At 31.3% G+C, this 26993-nt stretch overlaps 1 protein-coding gene across 1 annotated transcript; it reads right to left on the reverse strand.

The window, feature by feature from the left end:
* Positions 1–26430, reverse strand: LOC134696094 (cholecystokinin receptor-like). Its single transcript, XM_063557686.1, has 3 exons — positions 25791–26430; positions 7424–7798; positions 1–714 (listed from the first exon to the last, which is right to left on the reverse strand). Exons 1-3 carry the CDS (start codon positions 26122–26124, stop codon positions 95–97), a joined length of 1329 nt encoding a protein of 442 aa, XP_063413756.1. The 5' UTR covers positions 26125–26430; the 3' UTR covers positions 1–94.
* Between the last annotated feature and the right edge of the window lie 563 nt (positions 26431–26993).

Here is a 26993-nt window from a genome sequence, read left to right on the forward strand (position 1 = left end):
TCATGTGTTTACGTTTTTCATTTTATTACCAGAAAATGTCATAACAAATACAATAATTAGATTTCACAGTGGACAAATTATATCCTTGGTTTTATTATACCGCTACCCCATCGCTAGAATTGCCAATAACCACTAACATGGAATGATCATCGGGGGAAACATTTTTGTCATTTGGTGATGATTTACCGTTCTGCTTCGATCTCATAATACTCAATTTAGTTCCATTCAACTTGAGAGAAGTACTATGGCTAGAAAATCTTCGAATATGTCGAGAATGGCAACAACCAAGTACCATTTTAAAAGATTGTCTGAATTTCTGGTTCATAAAACAGTACGTAATCGGATTACACGTGGTAGAAACATAGGACAATACAAACATTATTGAAAATGTCACATTGGAAAAGTGTTCTATTAAACTTTCGTAGTGAAATATCTTCCATGTTAACACAATATATAACGGTGTCCAACATACAAAAAATTCCAAGCAGACTGCTACAAGCATTCGTATGACCTTCAACTTCGCAGCACGATTCCGCTCTGGATTAGAATGACGTATCACACGTCGGTATTCTAACATCCGTCGTGGTGTGGATTCAGCACTACAGTATCCATTATCTGGAGATGTTAGTTGGGATCCATAATTTGAGTATTTTAAGGAATTTCTGTCGGTTCCTTGTTGAGAAAATGATCCAGAAAATTTCCCATTAGCGACACCTGAAAGAAGAAATGGTCAATGTGTCATTATAACAAACATGTTTTAACAAAGCATATTGTCAAAAGTAGTGTTATATAAAAAAAAAGTAAAATCACAAAAATACTGAACTCAGAGGAAAATCAATTAGGAAAGTCCATAATCACATGGCAAAATCAAATAACAAAACGCATCAAAAACGAATGGACAAGAACTGTCATATTGCTGACTTGGTACAGGCATTTTCAAATGTAGAAGATGGTGGATTAAACCTGGTTCTATAGCGCTTACCCTCTCACTTTAATAACAGTCTCATCAAATTCCGTTATATTTACATGATGTGTTAAATAAACAGTCACAATTGATAAAATAGTCAAAATATGAGTACATCAGTCATCATCGTATTACAATTTTAAAAGGGGACAATTTAACCGAACACAAAAACATCTTCTATATATGCGAATTTCTGCCTTTGAAATACCGGTAAATTCCTAATTCTTCTATGGACAGGAAGCTCAGCTACCTGATTTGGACCAAATGACAAGGATATAAGCAAATAAAGATAAATATACAATCTTCAACAATGAGACAAAAATCATTCCCTAAAATCAACTATTGTAAAAGGACCCGACACGACAAAGGAAAACATTTAAATTGTCAAAACTAACGGCCTTATCTATTACAAAACAATTTGGGAAAAAAAACAAATATGACAAACATGAACCATCGAAATCCATTGTACGACAGGTTTTGATCTGAGACAGGCAAATAAACTATGTGGCGAGATTAAACATGATTGTGAGCGTTATGTTTGGAGATCCGGTATTAATGACAGATATGTGATTGATTCAGATAAATTTATTTCCTGTTGATTTAGAATTTTGTATTTTGTAAAGACGGTTGCCAGTATTTAAAACTGTAGTGTTGGCTTCTTTATGTCTGTTGGTCATTTCTGAAGTTAGGTTCTTGTCTTAGAGACATGAAATGTAAAACCCAATTTTGCTGTTAGCAAAAAGTATAATAGTGCTTTATTCTTTGTTAGATATTTTTGTTTACATATAGGCCGCTACAGAAGGAATAAATAATTAGTGAACTGTTTGTAGATAAAAATCATTAACATATTAGTAATCGTATAATCAATACAATCGAAAACGAAAGTCAATTTATAATTTTGTCATACTCGGTGCAAAGACGATTCGGGTTTATTAACAAATGTGTTTATCATTACGAAATTCAGGACATCGAAGGGAGTCTTGCTGTAATAAATCATGTTTTTACTACGGTAACAATTTATATTCATTACTTTTGATTAATGAATGGCAATATTCTGGTTGATTTTAGTTAGTTTGATACACTTTATTATAACAAAGGAAATAACTGAGCAGATCAAACTTATATTTATTGACCATAGACTGACCAAATCAGCATGCCGATCACATTACCAGTACAATTGCCTATCAAATCAACTATTAATACGTCAGTATCTACAATAAGTAATACATATGTCAGAAAGTAATCAGCTCAGGCTGACAGATATAAAACGTGTTTCTTGAATTTATATTGAAATATTAAGAAACTAAGTTTAAAAATCGTCTTCCCGTGGTTAAAATTATTTTGTGAAGGAACCTTTTGGTCATAACGTATAACGCTACCCAAATAATTATACAAGCCCAGAGTGTCAAATGTCTTAATTTGAGGCTTCCTAATGAACTCAAATTCATTACAAAAAAGTGCGTGAGATCCACCAATTTTATCGTTTCATTGTAATTATATTGGATTAGAAATAACTATAAATTTTATTCTGAAAAACAATTGACATCGGATACGTTTTGTATGGCGTAACTACACTATCCTTCCCTTTTCACATTTGTGACCTACCGAATTAAACTAGTTGGAGTTCGTGTTGTTAAGTCTTGATTTTTATATTGTTTTCTTCTGTATATTTATTTGTCTGTTTGTTTTATTATTTTTAGCCATGGCGTTGCCAGTTTATTTTGAATCTATGAGTTTGACTCTCACTCTGGTATAATTCGTCCCTTTTTTTATAAAGTAGCGAGCACATTCTGTTTCTTGGTCATTTTAATGCAATAATTCGTTTTTGTTGTTCCTATATGATTATTGATGATTATGGTATTCGACTGTGATACGGGTCTAACTTTTAATTATCGTGCAAAGTTAACACCACTGAATTTTCATAAAAGAGGCGCAGATGCAAGTTTCTTATTATCCAATTTAAATATATGTAAAGTGTAAAACCAAAAACCCGAACTCCAAGGTAAATTAAAAAGGGTGAAAACCATAAAAAATGACAAATGAAAAAGTTTGACTTCATCAATAGTTATCAAAGGTACCAGGGTTATAAATTGTTACGCAAGACGCGCATTATCTCTACATAAGCTTAAGACTTGTCAGTGACACTCAGATAAAAAAAGTTGTAAAGCTAAACAAATACAAAATTGAAGAGCATTGAATTAAAAATAACTGGTATATTATTTGTGCAATCATAAGTGTGCGTTAAACCAGGTTTAAAGCTAGCTAACCCTCCTACTTTGATGATATGAAAAAGAAGATGTGGTATAATTGCCAATGACAATTCTCCACAAGAGACCAAAATTACACAGAAAAAGAACAAGAGGTCACCTCACAGCCTTCAATAATGAGCAAAGACCATACTGCATAGTCAGCTATAAAAGGCCGCAAAATAACAATGTAAAACAATTCAAACGAGAAAACTAACGGATTTATTTATGTGAAAACAAATGAACGAAAAACAAATATGTCACACATAAACAAACGACAACCACTGAATTACAGGCTCCTGACTGGGGACAGGCACATACATACATAATTTGGGATAGTTTTATTCAAAGTTTCATTATATGGACAAATTTTGGAACGCAACCTAATCAGACCAGAACTGTGTAAACAGACATCATATAAAACAACACATCAAACTGACAAAAATCATTAAACAGACAAATAAATCTCACAATAAGACCACACTAAACAACCTTTTCTAGTTGATAGTAAATTTGACAAAGACGACAATACAATGTTTCTTTAACATGAAAGTACTAATAGTAATAGTATACACTTTCTAGATAAAGTAAAAATTTAGTAAACAATTACTACAAGGGTGAACAAATAAAACATATATGTACAAATCTCATGTGTCCGAATAGCATCTCTAGAAACCTGCACGAGAAACCCCAAAAACCCAAACCCCAACAACTGAATGCATACGGAGTCACTTTAACAGTTATACAACTACATATAACGGAATAGTTCAAGACAAATAAAGCAAAACTGTCTAGTAAACGAAAAGATAAAAGAATTCAACACCTTTTATCCTTGTAAGGTAGAATTTAATGAGACTGAAAATACCTAATTTGTTATCTCGTGAACGCATATCGCACAATTTTCTAATTCAAATACTATGTCTATATGGTTTTTAGATTAATTATTTGTTTGAAGCTCAGCATTTAAGTATTTAAGACAATATGATTGAGCCGGAAATCATATCTTCGATTACCACAACTTTAAAGATGTTAAATTTCATTTTGATCCCTATTTTATGTCTGAATTTAAAATTGCTGCATGTAGTTTTATCAAATTAAGTATTGCAATGTCTCGCGTGATTACAGTTTTAAAGGCAAAACAATTTCTGACGGATGAGGGATATAAGTAGTTGTCAATGAGACAACATGCCTCAACAGACCGATGATAAATACTTTAGCCTGTGGTAAACATTAAGTATTTTCGTTTTTTTCTATTGCCAGTTGGTTTTCAACTTATGAGTTGTTATATCCTTTTAAAACGTTCTTTTCTTTTCTATAAAAGACACAAAACTGACAACACATGAAACCAACATAAAGGTAAGATTTATTCTAAAAGTAAAATAATGACAAACAGCAATTTATGACAAAACATGACTACCAGCTGCTGGTTAATTGTAGGCACATACATTATAGTGCAGGAATAAATGATTGGCGCAATAGTCTCTAAATTGTTAATATGAAATCGAAAAAAAGTGTGTGCATATTTATTAAATAACTGTGTAAAATACAAAAGAAAGAATTGAAAAGTTATGATAATTGGCAACCAACATTGCATATTAAATGCATGCATTTTCCTTTAAACGAGGTGCAAATGCAAAGTATACAGTGCTTCTGAATCTGTCTGTCAATCGAAGTAAATGTTGTGAAGTCAAAACAAATAGCATCTCTAACTCTTTAGAACCAGTGATGATGCTTCATTAAAACAGTCGATACAATTTTATCAATATCATACAATAGCTGAATACGTCTTTTATAAAACGATATTGACAGTATATTAGAAATACATTTGGCTCATTTGTGTTATAAAACGAGATTCATTGCAGGTGTTATTGGTATAATTTAAATTTAATTCTGCTGAACGAAATTAATACTATATTTAGAATTATTCGATGACTTTGTCAATAACATTACAGTGAGTGCACTTAGATGCTATTTTGCATTTAGTGCTTAGATTTAATCTCCTTATCACAATGTCCCATATATACGTTGGTTGGTTAATGGGAGTGTTAGAATTAATCGTAATGAGGTTAAGTTTTGCACTATTGGGCAGCTTGAATTGTGTCGAATTTGGAAATAAAATACATGAATAAATGCACACTTACATCAATTTTAATGTTCAGCTATGACTATTTTCTAATAATGTAATTCTGGTTTGATATTCAATGGCTGATCATACAAGTGTTCCTTTTTACACTTTTCCCGTCTCATGCAATAATACCCCATCCACAAAAAGTAATGCGCTCTATTCTTTTGTATTTGCATTGAAGAACAATACCTTCGTTAAGGTCGCAATCAAAAATTTCAACTGTGTTGACTTCATGCAGGAACTTCTTAGGAAGAAAGATGAGAAGTTATCAATATCCTTAACTCTACTTTCCGCTATATATATGATGTTCTTTCGCTAAATAATTCAAAATTTACAGCTTTCCATTTGTTAACTTTCTATTTCTAAGCAGCAGCCTTCCAGCAGCACCTGCATGTGGGGTATATAACTCCCAATTGATACGATATTCCCGTGCCTGCATATCCTACCATGATTTCTTGATAGAGGGTTGCTGCTCACAAGGAAGCTATTAAACCAAGAGTTTCAAATGGTTAAGTTGAAATCATCCCTTCGTAAATTGTACGGACGCCATCACGAGTTGGTTGACCGTTGTGGAATAACCGTTTCACAAATGATATCGGATATGTTCCTTATGTCGTTACTACAATCCCCTTCCCTTTCATGATTGTGATCTACCGAATTAGACTATTTACCGGATTTGATATCACATAAGCAACACGACGGGTGCCATGATTTCTTGATAGAGGGTTGCTGCTCACAAGGAAGCTATTAAACCAAGAGTTTCAAATGGTTAAGTTGAAATCATCCCTTCGTAAATTGTACGGACGCCATCACGAGTTGGTTGACCGTTATGGAATAACCGTTTCACAAATGATATCGGATATGTTCCTTACGTCGTTACTACAACCCCCTTCCCTTTCATGATTGTGATCTACCGAATTAGACTATTTACCGGATTTGATATCACATAAGCAACACGACGGGTGCCACATGTGGAGCAGGATCTGCCTACCATTCCGGAGCACCTGAGATATCCCTAGTTTTTAATGGGGTTCGTGTTGTTTATTCTTTAGTTTTTCTTTGTTGTGTCATGTGTACTGTTGTTTGTCTGTTTGTGTTTTTCATTAGTAGCCATGGCGTTGTCAGTTTGTTTTTGATTTATGAGTTTGACTGTCCCTTTGGTATCTTTCGTCCCTCTTTTATTTTAATAGATTTTGTCTTGCTGATATTTTTGTTGATATGTTATAGTCATATTTTTTTCCAAAATTCAATAAAGGGTAAAAATTCTTTTAAATAAGGACAATAGGTAACAAAATGAGTGTTATGACAGCTGACAGCTACTGTTACGTGTTTGTAAATATTGTATATTTATAAATATTGCTGTCTACATACTTTAGCAAACAAGGTGTGAAAACTGTAATTTTGAGGGAGATTCTCTATAAGGAGCCCAATAAAAATATGGAAACCACTTGACATATAAATAAAAACTTTCTAGACGACTATTTAACTTTTTAAAGTATATATCCATTTATCATAGTTGACAAGCTAATTGACAAAAGATAAACAAAAATGTGCCAGAATCGTTACCTAAAGGAAGTAGCTGCATCAGGGAGTCAACTGACTGTTTCAACCATATTGACTTATTAAATAGTAATGATATGTTGAATGGTTGTCGCTAAACGTCCAAATGGCATAACAAGAATAAATAGTTATATCCTTAATATTCATATATACAAGACAAAGAAAGAAGATGGTAACGAGAAGTATCATATCAATGTAACACTGGAAAACAGGCACAGAAATTATTTCACTACAGTTCCTATATGAAACTTTCAAAACTGTTATTAATTAGACCAAGGTACGTACAGAGAGCATTATCTTAGCCCTTGTGTTTTGAATTACCGGATTAAACCGTATACTCATACATTCCACGCGGGGTCACTCCTTGGATGGTTTAGACAGCAGATGAAATTAACGTACAGATAGATTTTTTTCCAAAGCTGCAGTAATCTAAGCTTAATTTAAAATATAGTGTATGAAATCAATATTTTAATTACTATGCTGAAAGGAATTATATATATGTATGAACCTAAATAAAGTACAACTTACCATTCAACTCTTTCTGGTGTGCTTGTGCTTGGATACCTTCCCATAATGTAGAAATTATACAACCATATGCAGCAACCATTAGTAGAAATGGACAAAAGAGCAAAATCAAATCAAGAAAAACAGTGTATGCTTTCACAAGTGAATCGTCTTCCCATATTTCAACACATCTGTGATTTCCAAGTCTTAATCGTTTGTATTTGGTTTGTACTGCTATAGGTATCATAACAACGGCTGCCAAAATCCAGCAGAAGATGATAACTTTGTATGCATGAGATAATGTCTGCCATCGACGTGAACGTAATGGGCGGCATATTCCAAAGTAGCGTTCCAAGGATATGGAAACCAAAGTGAAACAGCTAACACCTACCGACACACCTGAAAGAAGATTTAATATATAACATTTCATAAAGTTTTTAAATGTATAGGGAAAACAAACAAATTAACTGTATGAGATTTAGAATTATTCAAAATTATATAGATTACACTCAAACTATGCTACGAAATCCTGTGTCTGAGAAATACAAGAGGTCGTAATTTAGTAATAAACGCGAACAATCATTTGTGTTTCACACGAAATAACCATTTTGAGCGAGTGAAATATACTTCGAGCTAACGAAATTATTTTTGTGGGAAGGAAACTTATTTTCATTACGAGTCTCCTTACATTTTTGTCTTTTTCAACTCTTATTTACGAACATTTATGATTTTGAATTGGGACGACTGGATGAGTTTGTTGAATGATGTTGAGATTCATCGAAAACATGTATGGCTTAATTGTTTATTTTTTTCGAGATGTTTGTTTATGACATAAATGGTAGTCCATAACATAATGCTGTTTTCTTTTGAAAAGAATTAATTAGGATGGATCGGGAATGGAGTGCTGGAATTATTCTTAGTAAAAAAAAGTAATCGTATTGTATTAAGTTAAATTAGTAGAACATTCTTTTGTAGCAAAAAAATATCTAGAGGTTCAGAGGCATTTTCATTTAAATTATATGCTGATGTTCAGACATCAAACCAACCAGTATATAGAACATATGAAATGCATAGGGCTGACACTACGGCCAACACCTTACGTAAATTGTAATTTAATTCATGTAGTTTTCCCGACGAGAGTCATATTCGATTGCGAATTGGACGTTAAAAAAACATTTCTAAGTCAATAGCCGTAGACATCAAAACTAATCTATCTTCATTGCATAGAACAGCATGTTGAAATTGCAACTTGTCTCTTACCTAACTTTACTTCATTGATTAATTTGTTTATTAAACAGGTTAATGTCTATCTTATTGGCAACTAATGCATCTACATCGGCGCGCAATTACTAAGAAAATTAAATTATCTATCAATCAAATGTAAATTGCCTGATTTCAGTTAACCTTAGTATACCTAAATGTTGAAATATGGGTTTTCACCCGCAAAATATTTCAATGTGTCAGTAATGATTGGTAACCCTAATTAGCGCAAAGGTTCTGCATTGATATTAGCTCTTAACTATGAAGGTTATTAAGTGTCGTTCCTGCATAATACTTCTTTTGATATATTATGAGGAGTAACAGCATTTCATCAGTTAACATAAATCATCAAATACATCCGCACGAAGATTGAAGAACAAGTTTCAGATGTAGATACACATTTAAGCATCGTGTTAGTTCCTTCGTGTAAAGTTTATGCAACTGGTTTCTTGTAACAATGGTTATTGGATAATACAATCATCATGTATGATTTAATAATTAGTATCAAACGTCATACATTTAAAACTGTCTTCCACATTAACTTTATAAACAAGAGTTTACTTTTACCTCAATCAATGTTAATCTTGAAGAAGCGGGTTTTTTACATGACATTCATGATACTTCATGACTTTATATGATTTGTTAATGAGATACGAAACATATTTTTGTTTCTAAGAGATAACCTGTAACGTAAACTTTCAGATTAAAATTTGTGCAAGAACGAAAATTGTCTTTCAATATAATAATACAATGCATTTGCTGTCAAATTTGACCGGAAAAAGATTAGCAACCCGATTTGAAAAAAAACATGACTTTCATCTAAATCTGATTTTGTCAACGAAAATAATAATGTGCTTTTGAACAAAACATAAAAAATAAAAAAATTAAATAAACATATAGACATTTTGGACAGAAATCTTTTCTATAAGGACAATGCCATTAACGTTTTAAATTTCTTAAATTTATAACTGTGCATTTAGCGACAAGAACATGTGATTAAAACAGAACCTACTGTGAGGTAAATTTTAATGAAACACATTTACCAAACAGCAGAGAAAACCCGAATGATTAATTGATTAGAAGTAGACTTGCTACATGTCCCTTTGTAATTTTCAACCCCTTAACAATTATAAAGCTCTCAATAAGATATTGCCTAATATTGACTCCTGCCGAGGAAGTATAGTCAGTATATTTAGGCATTTATTATCGTAGCATCTTTTAGTAAACATAAAATAGTAAGAAAAAACTTTGTAGAAGGGCAATGCCATTAACGTGTTTACTATTTAGAAAACACTGATGGCGCCTTTAGCGACATAACAATATGAATAAAAAAAAACACTATGAGTTAAATTTTAATGAGACACATTGTATTGACTCAACAGCAGTAAAAAACGATCGGTTAATTCATAAGAGGACGACTTGCTAATAAGCATTGTTTTCTTCTTCAATATTAACCTCTTAACAATTCTACATCTCTAACTTAGATATTGCCATCCTATTGACTCCTGCCAAGAAAGGATAATTAGTACATTTAGACATTTACTATCATGGCATTTATAAGTAAACATAAAATATTAACTCAAATGAAAGGAAATTGCAGCATGTCTAGCTATGGAGGTATGCAACACCATTGCATTTTAGCGACCATTTATAATTGTTAAAAACAGTTGAATTGCAAAAATATTTAAACTTAATCAAAAGTTTTAAAATTTCATACGCATGGTTTAATCTTATTTTCTAAATAATACATTTTCTTTGTGATGCGCTTAAAATATCATCATTCGAATAATTATGCCTTATCCTTGTTTTAATTTTAGAAATGCATAATGTCTTAACTTAAAACAGAGAAAGACAAGTTAGTAACTGTCACATTCATTTCCGCTGGGAACTTTTAGACAACAGGGTACATGACTGAGAATAAAGAGTTATAAAGTGTCTAATCCCTTTTTTATGTTTATGAGTACGAGAAATCCGGGTACTTATTTCTTTATGACGTTTAAAACTGGCAAATAAGGTGAGTATAACTTTCATAATAATTTCTGGAGCAGATATTTCAAAATGGGTTCTAGGACATAACAGTGCTAAATTAATGTAATTAGACATGGTCAGTAAGCAGAATTTTAATCTTCAGTAAAAATAAAAAAAAGTTTCCTTATTGTTATCACTTAGGCTACTATATTCCCTAAACATGTTACAGGGCGCTACATACAGGTAAAATAATTGAAATACAGTTGAGTTACCCTATCTTTACCGCTGAGATTGTTTTCGAACCGTGTTTATCTGACATATTGAAAGCTTATATTTTTTATCATCGTCGTTCTCCTTCTTGCTCACTTTGTCATGTATCGTTCTTTTTGATGGCAGTACCTTATCCGATTTTCTTAAAAGAAATCTGCAAATTTCATCAATTTTACAGCTGGTGTTCTAAGACAAATAATCAATTACTAGTATTACAAATTCTAATCTGGTTTTTCGTTCTACAAAAAGTTGTTCTTTTAAAAATTTAGCAGCTAAAAGTGAATATTCTCTCCTTCTTGGTCACTATGTTATGTATCTTTTTTGTAACCGCAGTACCTTATCCGTTTTCCTCAAAAGAAATCGACAACTAATCAATTACTATTATAACAAATTCTAATCTGGTTTTTTTTTCATTCTACAAAATGTTGTACTTTACAAATAAGCAGTTAAAGTGAATATTCTCGTGACAGTTGGAAGTGAATCATCATATTGTTTTATACGAAGATAAGAAAACGATTGTCATATTTGACAAATTGACTCAGCGTGGACTTTGCGATTCATCATACGTTTTAAAATTTATGCAGATAAGGAATCCATAAGTAAATAGAAACTTGGTGTTTTATTAGAAACGATGATTTCATTAGGTAGGTTGGGGATTATCTCAAAATTTGTTATGATATTACAAATAAAACAAGAATGTGTCCAAAGTACACGGATGCCCCACTGGCACTATCATTTTCCATGTTCCATGGACCGTGAAATTGGGGTCAAAAGTCTAATTTGGCTTTAAAATTAGAAATTTCATATTATAAGCATCAAGTGTATTAAGTTTCAAGTTCATTGGACTTCAGCTATATCAAAAACTACCTTGACAAAAAAACTTTAACCTGAAAATCCCACTTTAATTTTATATATTCAGTTGACCGTGAAATTTGGGTCAAAAGTCTAATTTGGCTTTAAAATTAGAAAGATCATATCATAAGCAACAAGTGTACTAAGTTTCAAGTTGATTGGACTTCATCTTCATCAAAAACTACCTTGATCAAAACTTTAACCTGCGGACGAACGAACGGACGGACGGACGGACGAACGAACGAACGAACGAACGGACGAACGGACGGACGGACGAACGAACGGAGCCACAGACCAGAAAACATAATGCCCCTCTACTATTGTAGGTGGGGCATAATAATGCCCCAAATTAGATATATCTTATCTGAGAAAGAAAAAGTTTTTTGGGGTGTTAAAAAGAAAATATTGCAAAAAGCGAATGATACATTTAAGTCAACAACGTTATGATAGAAACTTTTCTAAACACCGTATTATTTATGAGTTTGATTCTTTGGTATATGCCTATTCAGAGTGATCATTCTTGCAACTTTCACATTTCTGGTACCAAAAATTCTGCTATTGCATTGATCGATGCCACTGCTGGCGGAGATTTATTTCCCCGAGGGTATCACCAGCCAAGTAGTCCGCACTCTTTTTGTTGACATGAATTATCATTGATTTTGTTATATATAAATTTTATAAATTAACTGTTTACAAAATTTGGAATTTTTGAAAAAAAACTAACGCTTTTCTACCACAGGCAAAGATTACCTTAGCTGTATTTGGCAAAAACTTTTGGAATTGTAGTTCCTCAATGCTCTTCAACTTCGTACTTTTATTTGGCCTTTTCAACTTTTTGGATTCGAGCGTCATTGATGAGTCTTTTGAACAGGAAACGCGCGTCTGGCGTATATACAAAATTAAGTCCTGGTATCTATGATGAGTTTATTGAAATTAACAATGCAATTTTGAATATTTTGCTCAATTTAAAACTGAAAATAAAATAATCAAAATGCATATCCGATTTGGACTATAATACCCTAGGTAGTTATTATGACCAATTTTGGAGATAGTGCTAAGCTATTTAGCAATTAATCGTCGTATTGACATCTCCGCACATAAATAAATCCCACATGTCATTTTTTGAAACGGTTTTACAGTGTATGAGATAAGTCCTAGGGTCAACTTATATATATACCCCAGCTTATCCTGTTAGTTGAAATTGACTAGTAATTGTTTTTTTTAACCATTAGAAATAAATAGTATGTACAAGAACATATTGGTAGAGTTTTCAAGGTTTGTACCACGAAAGATATTAAGATTTAAAAAGCACATATTATACGCTGCTCCGTTAGGATTTATCCGATCTTACTCATAAGAAGCATAAAAATGTAAAGTTGTGAGCAAAGTCATTTACTTCTACCTTTCGCATTTACAGAAAAAGACAAGTATACTATTTTAAACAAAAACTATTTAGGCAGATCAATCACAAACACGTCCAGTTCCAAGTAAAGCAACCTATCGTAGAACAAAATGTATATTGAAAACAACATATGGAATGGACTATGAGTGTACACATTAAGGCTAGTAATCGTGTGAACTTATAACTTAATCATCAAGACCTTCCAATCATTTTTTTTTTATAAATCACTGTTTTTTTTAATTTCAGACTAGTATTAATTCCGCAAAACAAACACAAATATTCATAGAACTTAAAGATATATACGATTTGTTCAAAAATACATGCAAATCTAATTAGTCGATGTCAAGATCGGGGAAAAATTAATTATAGTAAATTTGATTATAGCACGGTTTACAATGTATACGTCAATGTGCTTCAAAATGAATTGAAGCAGAAGGCAGATATTTTAAAAATAGATTTAAACGTTTGAATACAAAAGATGTTGAATATAGTGCGCTTCAATTCTTTAGGCAAATTATTCTTCAGAGCATTGCATTGATGAGAAAGCATTTAACACTTGAAAAATATCAAAATACTTCAAAGGATGTTTATAAAAATGGTAACCACTCATAACGATCACAGACTAGCTATCTTACCTGATATTCACAACTTAAGGAGACCATCAGCAGGAATAATTTAATCTATTATTAGGGAAGACTTGTCATGTGCTCTGTTCTGTCGTTTAAATATCTACAGGATATATATAAAGAAAGGGACGCAGGACGTTTTAACTTTTTAACTGTTATTTGAAAGGACATTTGAGAACAAATACATTTGGACATTTGCTCCCTAAATTTTGATATATCTGAACTAGGTTGTACAGAACAATTGTTATATGTATATAATTTTTATTTCTTAACATTTCTTATGTCTTGCCACATGCTCTGTTCTTCCGTTTAAATATCTACAGGATATGTATAAAACAAGGGACGCAGGACGTTTTTACTTCTTTTTACTGTAACTCGATAGGAAATTTGAGAACACACACTTTTTGGACATTTGCTCCCTAAATTTTGATATATCTGAACTAGGTTTTACAGAACATGAAGAATGATGATTGCAACAAAATATGTCGCTTTTTTTCTTTATTTACTGAGAAAATGTATTATTTTGAAAATTGTAATTGAAAGATTGAAATTAACACCGCCCTTTTCCTTCAACACGTGGAATTCTCAGGGGTATTATTGGTCAGTGTTAAATCGAGTAATAAATAACAAACAAAAGGGACAACTATAAAATGTATATAAATGTATGTTACATATGACAAATACTTCAATGGTACTGGTCACCCTTTCCATAGAAAACAACACAAAAAAAACAAAAAAACTATTCAACCTAAACATAAAATGAATGAAAGACAAAAGGGGATAGTTGAGATTATCTTGCAAAACATATTAAATAGTCTGAATTGATCCTTAAGATAATACAATGATTTAAACATATTGCCACCACAACACCATCATGTGTATGTGTTATTGTATCTCTCATCCTCCTTTGAATCGCCTTTAAAAATGCCAAATGTCTCATTACGCCAAACTAAAAGACATATTGTGGATATATATTACTCAGTTTTAGGATTTTTCAAATGAAGCGACAAGGACATACTATAAGATTTGTTATAGATTGATGTTGCATTAATTGATTTGGATGTTTTGTTGTTCTTTTGTGTTTTTTTTCAAATAAATATATAATAAGATTTAGTGCAGTGATCCAACATTATAACTAAACATGTGTTAGATCACATTACTGTCATAATAACAGTAACATGAGATAGTATTAGAGCTTTTTTCAAGTTTATTGCACCCTTATGTGTCAGCGAACTTTTTCATAGAATAAAGTTACACTTTCACACTTTGATTTAGCTTTATTACGCTGGGAGTCGATTGCCATAATTTTTCGCAAAAGGTTTTTAAAATTTCAATGAAGAAGTTTATTATTAATTGTTATAGATTTGTATTTGTTCTTATATATTACGTAGAAGCGATTAGTTGTGTAACATTGCCTTCGGAAGAATATATTTTTCTATTTCCTTAATTGCAAGTATTCTCACTGGACTTCACTTTAATTAAACAAGCATTTTATAACCTTTAACATAAAAGATTATCTAACAGAGTAAGATGATTCGGGTAAACAATTATAAAACCTTTGTTCAAAGTTTATTCTTTTTCTTCTGGCAAATTAAACTCAAGTGTTCGCTCTAATGATCGCAACATTTAATGTTACGATAATCAGATGTAAACAGAAGTCTGCGTTTGATTCTTTGTTGCCAAACTAGAAAGATATTTTTCAACTTACGATCATATTGTAATTCAGCTCAGCATAATTATCACTGAAGTAGCAATTGAAGTTAGGCCCAAATGCGTAGGCATACCTATAAAAATTGAACCAGTTATGGTTGTAGATAGATATGCTATGAAAGAGGTAAACGTAATATTTCGTCTACTTGAAAAAAAAATTTGGTTATTTTTTTTATGCATATACCGCTACTAAATATACTAGTAGAAATCTAGGTTTAAATGGGTATCACAATTTACCAACACAAATCCAGGTGTTTATGCGTCATCTATTGGAACTAAGAAAACAAGTGTGTATGCGTACATATTGATGTAACAGAAGAATTCCAGGTATTTGTTAAACTTAACAATGCCATAAAAGTAGGAGGTTTGACTACCCACAGAACCAGTTTAAACCCACTATTTTGTCATGTACCAAGTCAGGAAAATAGAAATTGTTATCTTATACTAAAAGTAGTTCGTTTCAGTGTGTGTTGTATTGTCGTCTGTTATCTGTTTATTGCACTTTAGTGTCTCGGTTGTTTTATTGTTTTCCTTTCATATTTGGTGTGTTTCCCTCAGTTTTAGTTTGTAACCCTGATTGTTTTATCTCAATCGAGTTATGACTTTCGAACAGCGTTATAATATCTTAGCTTTTATGTATGCGTACATTGATATACATGTATCAGTCGAGTACAAATGTAAGCGTTTATGCATACGCTGTAATAAAATAAGGTGTTTTGCGTTAACCAATGTTCTAATCGAAATCAAAGTAATAACGGGTACCATGATAGTATTAGTTATCTTGTTGTAATCAGGGGTTTACTGAATTTTCAACAACGGTGTAAAATTCCGTACACCCCTGATTACACCAAGATAACGAATGTATTTCTTATGAACAATACCTTTCCTCATTTTTTGAAACCAGAATGTAAAATTGTAAAAATGGTAATGAAAAATTTCCAGCGTAATATGTTTTCAATTTTCATGTTGCTGTACATTGTCAAATACTTTTTTACTTTTATTTTTGGAAAACGTTTGTGTTCTTTCGAGTTTACAGAAAAACAAAAAAACAAAATATTTTTTTATTTTTTTTTTAGCATTTTCTTCTTATTATTTTTGGCTATTTTTTTATTTATTTTTTTTAAATCTGGGCAACATTTTATTTATCCCCGGGTGAACAAGGGTGGGGTGTTATCTACACCGGGGTAGTCAACCAATCAGATTGCAGTATTTTTGCTGCATAAGAAATAATGAGGACTATGATGTACCTGTATAAATCAGAGCGTTTATGTATGCATTAAAGTATCAGATGAAATCAATGTTTTATAAACTGAGGGGTATCAATGGAAATTAGAGTAATTATGCGTACACTTATTTTCCAGTAGAAATCATGGTAATAATAAGTTACATTTTTTCTGTCTTTAACTCTTCATTGCGATAAGAACCAAGATCAAAGCGTAGAATGATTATTTCCCACATTATATCCATCTAAATACCAAAATATTTTTTCTAACTGGAGTTTGTAAAACATTAAAAAAAAATGCAGGTTAATAATCATGCGTTTCAATATTGAGTCATATCACTGGAAAATACAGTTCTGGTCCTGCATTCGCTCTGAGATTAGTATAGATTTTAAAAGATTCGATAACATATCGATTTCATTATCTTACTCAACGTTAATTGTTCATCAATGTCTATCAAGTTATTGAAAAATAAAAGCCATGATTGAATCTACGTCTTAAACTACAAGACGTAAGAAAAAAGTAAACAAATTTTAAAATAATGAACTTCAGATTTCTATGGAAAGCTTGATCCAATAATTAATCCTGGAGTGTAACATTTCATAATCGTTTTGAAAATTAATTAGTCACGAACAGAGTGGTGTATGGTTCATTTGTTACATGCCACATAATGACTTCAAGCAAAGAAGAGTCTGAGTAGGCGAGCGTTATATATTATTTTTTATGTATTGAAATGCATTATCTGATTGCTTGTGTCATTGCATTGGTAATTAAGGTAAAAGTATATGTTTTAAAGGATGATATGAGATGGAAATTATACAATCAGCAACAGTTAAATGTCATATAAAGACAGAAAGAAAAGGAATAATATGTTTTTTTTTAATACTTTACAATTAACACGTTGTTAGAAGATACACATATAACTTAAATCCTTAAGTAAATATTAATAAATTTTAAAGTTAATCACATTGCATCTTTTTGACTAAAGGGTTGAAGCCCACGAGACTAAAAGTCTGATATAAAAGTAAATAACATTTTATTGTAATTCGTCGCTAATAAAAGTTTTTACATTCAACAGAAATGAAATACTAAGTGAATCTAAAATAATGAAGACCCAGTTCACGGTGGAGTTGATCTTTAAATTGATAGTAAAAATTAAAACTATGAACAATTGCAAAGGTTCTGTGATAGAAGTACATTTCGATTTTTATCCGAATACAATGTAAAAGGTAAACGAACAAAATACCTAACTCCAAAGTAAAATTAAATCTGAATGTTTCCTATAAAATGGCAAAATCAAAAGCTCAAACACATTAAACGAATGGAACACAACTTTCATATTCCCGACTTATTACACTCAGGCATTTTCTGTAGCAGAAATTGGTGGATTTAACCTGTTTTTATAGCTAGCCAAACCTCTCGCCTGTATGAAAGTCACATAAAATTCAAACACCGAGAGTTCTTTCTGCATTCAGTGCATTGACGTTAAGAACGTATTACATGTATATTAATAACGTTAATTACATCCAAGTTAATTAAAAAAATAAATCTATCAATACAGACCTTCCATGGCCAGTATCTTCTAAATTCTGCGACGTATTCACATTTTATTGTTTGAATGGTAATTACTAAAGCTTTGGTATGTAAATATAGAAATTACGATTGTCGTCAATCCTTAACAGAATAATCCCTTAATCAGGAACAGAATTCTATTTGACTAAGTCATTTTCTTAAATAGTTATATATATTACATTGTATTGAATATAAATGACGTCATTATGTTGCTCTTTATGAACTTTTGTATATTGATAGTGTTGCAAAATGACCTTCATGATAGGAAATCTTAGCCTGGTTTAAAACTAAATGAACATCTTACAAAACAAAAATATGTATAGAAATGAGGTGATGTGGTTTAATTGCCAATTAGACAACTCTCAATAAGACATCACAATCCTTTTAAACAATCTTTAACGTCACATTTATGTTGGCATGATGTTATAAATGAAAACCTCTGCTGGTTCCTTTCACGGATTTGGCTATACTTTTTGGACGTTTTGGATTATAGCTCTTTATCTTTTATATAAGCTTTGGATTTCAATATTTTGGCCACAAGCATCACTGAAGAGACATGTATTGTCGAAATGCGCATCTGGTGAAGAAAAATTGGTACCGTTAATGTTATTATCTTATAACGTAGTTGTTGTAAATAAACATTGTTTTCTTACATTGAAGTTTTTCTGTAGTTTTTATATTTTTTTTATGTATTTTTTCCTTCATGTATTTTGAAGCTTTTCATAGTAATGACAAAAATGTGTTTACAACTTTGATAAAAAATTCAATTTAATGATACAAAACAATTATACTATCACACAAAACTCTTCCGGATAAATGTATATATGCTTGCTTTTAAAAAAAGTAATGTATCATAATCGAAAATGCAAAGATCGTTTTATACCATACGAAAGACACAATAAGATTAGAATCGGAATAAGAACTGGATAGTCGGGACGAATTCGTCTAGACACGGCATAATGTGGACGCTCGCTGTTCATTTTCATTGTTGTCGTAATTCAATTAATGTTTTAACTATCTTTAATTAATTTATTAAGGTTTGAATTTCCATCCAATATTCACAGACTTTTGACAGATATTAAACGGGAATGGCCAAAGACGGCATTAAAAATCGTGAATGTGATCTCTTATTTTAAAGCACGTATTTATCTGTATGACTGGGTTAATTTTGTTTTCGTTGTTTGTAGCTGGTGCGGTTGATGGGGCCTATTGCATGGTAATTCCTAATAGTTCCTTTATATATTATATCATTATAAAGAAGGAACCAAATATCCTTCATTTTCTTTCTTTCTCCTTGTCTTTTCTAAAAAGTATAAATTATGTTTCCTTGAAGCAATTATTTGAATTCATTAATGACGTTATTTGTCATCGTATATCATCAATCGTTTGAACAATAGTCTTTGATGTTTGATGTTTCACGACTCTAAATAGTGAATTATGTGTGCATTTCTGGATAATTATTATTTTTCTGTGACAAAGTTTATAATTTACTCCAGATTTTAGCTAGGTTAACACAAATCTTTGTAGAAGCTGGTTTTATAAAAAGTATTCATGCAAATGAACGATTAGCGGTCATTTTTTGTTTAGTTATTTTAACTTTTGAATTTGTCTGCTTGTTAATTCATAATGGAGCTCATTTAACATGACGTACACAATCAGTATTTTAATGTTTTGAAAAAGGATCAAAAAGAGAATTTGATTAGAACATGAACATAGAAAGGAAGTCGTTTCAAACGTTAACACCAGTTCTAACTAGTTTGGCATTTGTTGCATTTCATTTTTATTGTCTTTTTTCCCCGTTTTCAAACAACGAAGTCGTTTTATTTTGATGTTTTATAGTTGACTGCTGTGTCTTATAAGCCTTTTTGTTTATCTGGTTTGTTATCCGTCCTTGTGGGACGTTTATTGGGTAAGAAAAAACGTAAAATGGTCCCAATAGTACTGTTAGTCGTGATTTCTAATGAATTTTACCATTGTTTGTTAAATCTTTTTAATCGAAATTATTTCTACTCAATAGATTAAGCATGATTATTCATACACAAAAAAAAAACTGTTTTGTTGCCAACCATTTTTTTTACCACAGGGAAATTAAACAATTAACAATGAAACATGCAATACAAGATTTCAAACTTTTGTGCAACGACGTCTGACGTTATTATACAGCCTTGGCTTTCAAATATTTGGCTTTGAGTGAAAATGAATAATCCCGATAAACGCTTCAGACGCATGCAATGTATAAATTAAAATTAGGAATGGAAATGGGGAATGCGTCAAATAGACAGTCTTCAATGCAGCATAAAATCCCGGACGCGTGCTTTAACTTGCCCTAAACAAAAATGTATACTATGTCGGTGAAAATGAACGTCCTACTAAACTAGTAAAGAAGTAAAGTGGTGTTTTAACCTTTTGACATGACTGGTATCCGATATTTCTGATTAGGGACTCTCTGGTTCTCGAGGGTTGTCAAATCTTATCAGCCGATTTTAGCCTTAATTATAACAAATCATTCTCAAAATGCACATCTTTAAATTTAGAAAATATTAAAAAAAGTAGAGTGTCAATTCGCCATTTCAGAATCTAAGGCATTTTGGGTAATATTTCCAAAAGCGTACACCAAAACGTTATGATTGGTTGAAACGTTCTAAACAATTTAATTCAACTAATGACATAACGTTATTTTCGTTTTGGTGTACGAACAATAAGATAACCCATATTAATTTAGATTCTGAAAACGCTAATAACATCAGACACAGATAACTTTTTAAATGAGTTCGACTATTTCTTTTATGTCCCGTATGGTCATATAGCTCTTCGTCCTAGAAGGTATCGAATATATTTTTGACTTTCTAATTTGCTTGGAGCGTTCTTGGTGATGGTAAATCAAGAAACGCATGAAATTTATAGCGTGAGGTTTTCATTTATTTTGTTTCTGTTTTGCTGAATCATAATTAAACTCGGGCGCAGTTTTAAAACACAAATTTAAATATTGTAATTAAGCTTTAGGAATGAGAAGCTGTATTACGAAAATACAGTAATGTTAATATATCCTTATCACTTTATCAAATTGTTATCAAAGGTACCAGGATTATAATATAGTACGCCAGACGCGCGTTTCGTCACATAAGACTCACCAGTGACGCTCATATCAAAATAGTAATAAACAAAACAAATATAAAGTTGAAGAGCATTGAGGATCCTAAATTCCAAAAAGTTGTGCCAAATACGGCTAAGGTAATCTGTGCCTGGGATAAGAAAATCCTTAGTTTTTCGAAAAATTCTATGTTTTGAAAATAGGAAATTTATAAAAATAACCACATAATTGATATTCATGTCAACACCGAAGTGCTGACTACTTGGCTGGTGATACCCTCGGGGACGAAAAGTCCACCAGCAGAGGCATCGACCCAGTGGTGTAAATTGTTATCAACGGTATCAGGATTATAATTTAGTACGCCAGACGCGCGTTTCGTCTACAAGTGTTAGATTTTCGACCTAAAGGTATTTTGATATAGTCAAAGTGAATAGATATCAAGTTAAATTAAAACCATTAAGACTAACAAATATAAACTGATCTAGATTAAACCAAAATTTATCAAAGAAACCAGACTAATAATTGAGTACCTACATATAGTGTGTGTGTCAGGTTTACAAGACTTTTCAGTGTTGCTTGAATCAAGAGGGTTGGAAGGCCAAATTTTAAGACAACATTGAAGAGCTTTAAATAAAGGCCAAAAAAAAAGGGGCTGGAAAGTTGTACTATTATTAAAGTGAAGCTGAAAGAGCCAATGATTGGGGAGCCAAAATATCAGTAATTGTATTGCAGTGGATGTACACTCTTGCTTAAAAAAGACCGATGGATTCATAAAAAAACCCTCATCTAATATATAAGATTTATACATGTAATTTTGTACGACAAACGGGTGTGCTGTCTACATAACAACTATACAGAGATATGATGTGATTTTCAATAAGACAACTACAAATGTATACCCTAAAAATCAAATGAAACTAGATATATGGGCAACCAACAACAACAGTTATAATAGTTTTTTTTTTATAAAAGATGTAAAGGCCTTTAAAAAATGTATGCTCTAAAAAAATATATGGAAAAATGACAACATCCATTTGAATTGCATGGTACCAGATATATGTTTATACTTGTTAAAGGATTGTTAAGCAGTAATCAATTCATCTTAATCATTAACATTAACTGTACATGAAATTTAAAAATATTTGGCTATTCGATAGAATTCCCCATTTAAAGTATAGTTTCCAAATAGCCTACGTCTTAAAAATGTTCTGGCTTTCATAATCCAATAAAGCGCTTAGAATGCATGAGAAGTTATCAAGTGATACTTCTTTCTTCTTTTTTTTTTTAAACCGCAACAACATAATATGTAAAAATAAAAACTTTTAAAATATGAACGTAGTAACTCAACAAAAATGAATCAAATTTCAGCTGCAAAAGATAACAGTATAGCCAAGTGATTGCTGTCATTTATTGTTCTTATCAAGATCACACAGTTCAGATTGATAACCTTGTTAGATTAAAGAAAAAACAGGCTAATAATTCTACAATCCTGGTCAATGTCCTCTTATATAATAAGGTAATTAATCTAGTTGTTGAAGAAAAATGTAAAATTATGTCAAATAAACAATCAACTATACAATCATCTTTTCGTTATCGTAGCAGAGTGACATTTATTCCTTGTGGTCGTAAATAATGGTTTACAAGTTAATTTCATAGAGTTAAGTTTATATAATAATCAACATTTGTCAGCTGTTATTGTCTGAATAGTTGTTGCTTGACCATTCCGGTTATTGATTTACTTGTTGACAAATTAAGTGCGACATCTTAGGAAGATATTTAATGATGTGAATAGCTACTTTCATAAAAAAAATACTTATACTTACATTATCTTATCCTCGTGCATATATATTTAAAAAAAGTATATAACGAAAATATTGCTGTTACTTTTATTATTATTTTTGTTAGAAAAGAAAAGTAAATGACTTGTATTCCTGTTATCCCCAAACTTACATGTACAAAATGTAGTTGAACAATTTGGTGTTTTGTTACTTGTGCAGTAAATTATCCAGAAATGAAAATATTTGTTTTACTAGCTACTCATTCTTCAACCTTGAAAAATATAGATTTTTCAAAATAGATGTGCCGTAATTTAGAAATTGTGATTTGCAATAACTACATGTATATGTTTAAAGAAAACAAGTTCTGGCCTTGAAGCCATAAAAGTTTCAAATCAGTTTTGTTTACTCATTCTCCAAAATCAACCCGTCAAAATGCTGGATTTCAGGTTTCGATCTAATTTTTCTGCTCCGAGCACTGAGCAAAGTTGTATGACTTGAACCGGGTACCCCTGATGTTACTTTTTAAAGCAAATATTTTCTATCTCAAACCTTGAATTTTGTCAACTACTTAATTAGTCATAATTTGTTTTGGTAGATATTTATATCGTTATACATCAAAGATAGAAAGTGCAAGGCGATGGGAAGTCTAACATTAATCAACGTTATATCTACATGGGTGTTGATGCAAATTCTTTCATATAACTATCTTGCGTAAATGATTACAAAGTTCAAAGGACAAATATTTCTAACTTGTGTGAAAATTTGTTTTACAGAACGTCAAATATTACGCTTATGAATTTTACTAAAACTTTACTGCAACTGTAATTGCCATATCTATTGTCATTTAACTGATAATAGGTGTCTTATCAATGGTTTCGCTATTCCGAACGTGCATTCTAAAATAATTATTATGACGATTATTAAAAAAAAATCTTTTCATTTTTGTGCATCTTGCAGGTGTTTATCACTATTCTTGTTGAAATTGTTGCATTTTCTTCTTTATTTTAGACCGATTAAAACGTACTGATTAATACTTTTTTGCATCTTTAAATTCGCTCACACCTTCGGCTATTTAAGTGATGCTGTCTTGATTATACAGAACAAGTCAATGAACAATACGATCACTAAGTTCTTTTCAAATTTACGAGTGTTCACATGTCTAGTTATGTCAGAAGTAAAATTTCATTTTATATTATGCTGAATGGTTATTGTATATTTTCCAGCAGCAAGCATTGCATGAACATTAGCACGATTACATATTAACGTCACATAGTATTACCTATATATTTTGCCCTTGCACACCGAGTCAGAATTGTAACATGCTAGCTATAAACAAAAGTCCGCATAATAACATGTGCACCTTCCCTGATAAATATTTAGTTATCTAAGTTAATTGGTCTTTCTCTAATTCGTCGTCGATTTATCCCTTTCTGCACCCATTTTATAAAAAAATATTTAATCAGTGTGTGGTTCGTTTGATATCAGTACTTCATTGGTTTAAATCTGATTATGTCATCGAATTGTCTTGCTTTCCTCTGAAATTCCTATTGTGACGGCACAAAAAAAGGCGACCATGCCTGATGACGTCACAAAGAAAGAACACATTTTTTTGCAGATCATTCGAAAAGAAGGAATAAGTTCGCCTGTATAATGTTAGAAAATCATTAGAGAAACAGATTCCACCACCACATCTCGTTTTATAAGATATTTATCCACTCTCGACAGTTAAATTTTAAATATTTAAAACGCTCGGGCAAGCCTCGCGTTTTAAATTTGAAATTTAACTCTTGAGAGTGGATAGATATCGTATTACACTCGATGCAGTGGTAGAATCCACATGTATTCGATCTTCAGCATTCCGTGCTCAGTTTAATATAGAAAAGATGCAACAAATACCAATTTACTTTTATTCGTTTGACCTTGTGGCGGATCAAATCGATGTATATCCTCAAACACTTGCACTCATAGTGTGCGTTGCAACAGGATCACAAAGGCCTTAAACTTCATATCATTTTTATCCTCTAAAATTGAGTTAGTATGCATTAAGGTTAACGCATTAAAACATCAATGATAATAGTTTATTTTTAGAGCACACAAAATACTTCAAAATGTATTGTTTATAATCAAGTCCACTGGTATATTACAAGAAATAATGTTAAGCAATATGAAAATTACAAGAGAACATGTCTCCTTAAAAAAACATCCAAACAGCTACCCAACAAGAGAACCATACAATATTGGTTACAACAAAGATATTTCATATCGATGTATTCGTAAGAATCGGCTAATTTTGAAGAAAAAAAACGTCAGAAAAAAACCCCGACATAAACATCTTAGTTTGCAGTTATCCTCATGCTGAGTAAAAAATGTTCGGTATTTATTTCTGCGTGTCTGGTGCTTTATGAAATCTCAAGATATATTTCGGTTAGAAGGATAGCAAACTATGGAGTTAGCTCCCAATCATTTTAAATTTTGAATTACCTGAACAGGAAAAGGATACAAAAGTTATATTCGTCCACCAGTTTACATTTTAAACATAAATTTATGTCAACCTGGGTGGGTTTTTGAAATGTAATGTTCTTACCACTGCCTGATTTGTTTGCCGATTGGCATTTAATTACAAAAGTGAAAAGAAAACTTACCTTGGAGGTATCGAATCAACACACACATTGTCGCTCCAAAAATGAAATTTTGTAAGAACATTGGAATCAAAGTAAACGGCATACAAAAAACTGCTAGTAACAAATCACTAACGGCAAGATTTAGTAAAAATACGTTTGTAACAGTTCTCATCCGTTTATTATGTACTAATGTAAATATGACTAACAGATTTCCTACGACTGCAGCAATGAAAATAATAATGTAAATCACAATTAATATATAACTTAAAGAACTTGTTGTTCCATTTCTTTGGAAGTTTCGAGCATCTGTTAAATTATCAGTTAAAATCGACGAATTATTGAAATCCATTTTCATCTGCAATACCACTTTACTTTTACAATAGAAAAAAGATTAGAATTTTTTATAGTATTTTACTAAAACAATCTATTATATCTCTTCATTATGAGCTGAACGCAATTAAGACTTGTATCATCCAGATTAATTGTAAATTAGAATCAATCAGGTATTTAGAGTATTTCTATCGTAAAATTCATAGAACATTTTAAATCTTTTGAATGTCAATGAAGCGCAAATGCGCATTAAACCTGCATTCAATAAATGTGTTTCATCTCTAAAAATTAATAAATAGTTATGATGTATTTATCAAATCGTTCCCTTGCTATGTAATCAAACTAGTTCGGCTTGTCATATCAATGTTGACATCTGATTCAAACTAGTTCGGCTTGTCATATCAATGTTGACATCTGATTCAAACATCAACTCTAAAATACCAACAATTTATAAATGATAGTCTGTGTCACATACAGATGTACATTTCTACTAGTTAATTACAAACACGGGTCATCTAAATTTCTATTGGTTTTCTGTTTTTAGTTTCGGAGTTTAGTCAGAGAAGGCAATAGTCAATAATATACACCCACTGGAATAATGACTTTAACAAGGCATTGGCTGTCATAATCCTTTCAAATTATCTTTTATTATATTAATACGAAAATAATCACGTCTCATCTGAGGTGATGATAAAGTAATAAAATAATGATACTTTTGATGCAGATAAAAAGTAACTAAGATAGACTTAAGTGTTAACGTTGAAATATTAATTAAACTTTGCTCTTGCTTTTAACTCCTACATGTAATATTCAATAAATGTTATGCAATCTGTATTATGTAAATTTTCAATGCTTTTCTACGATAACTTCTTTGCCTGTTTGAATATTTGATGG

The sequence above is a fragment of the Mytilus trossulus genome, chromosome 14, assembly GCF_036588685.1.
Source record: "Mytilus trossulus isolate FHL-02 chromosome 14, PNRI_Mtr1.1.1.hap1, whole genome shotgun sequence".
NCBI lineage: Eukaryota > Metazoa > Mollusca > Bivalvia > Mytilida > Mytilidae > Mytilus > Mytilus trossulus.

What these genes read in the sequence shown, in the direction of transcription:
- LOC134696094 (XM_063557686.1), bottom strand. Translation starts at nt 26,124, where the DNA reads ATGAAAATGGATTTCAATAATTCGTCGATTTTAACTGATAATTTAACA. An exon ending in GTTGATTCGATACCTCCAAG is followed by an intron (nt 7,799 to 25,790) that starts GTAAGTTTTCTT and finishes ATCTTCTTTCAG; the next exon opens with GTGTGTCGGTAGGTGTTAGC. An exon ending in ACACCAGAAAGAGTTGAATG is followed by an intron (nt 715 to 7,423) that starts GTAAGTTGTACT and finishes TTCTTCTTTCAG; the next exon opens with GTGTCGCTAATGGGAAATTT.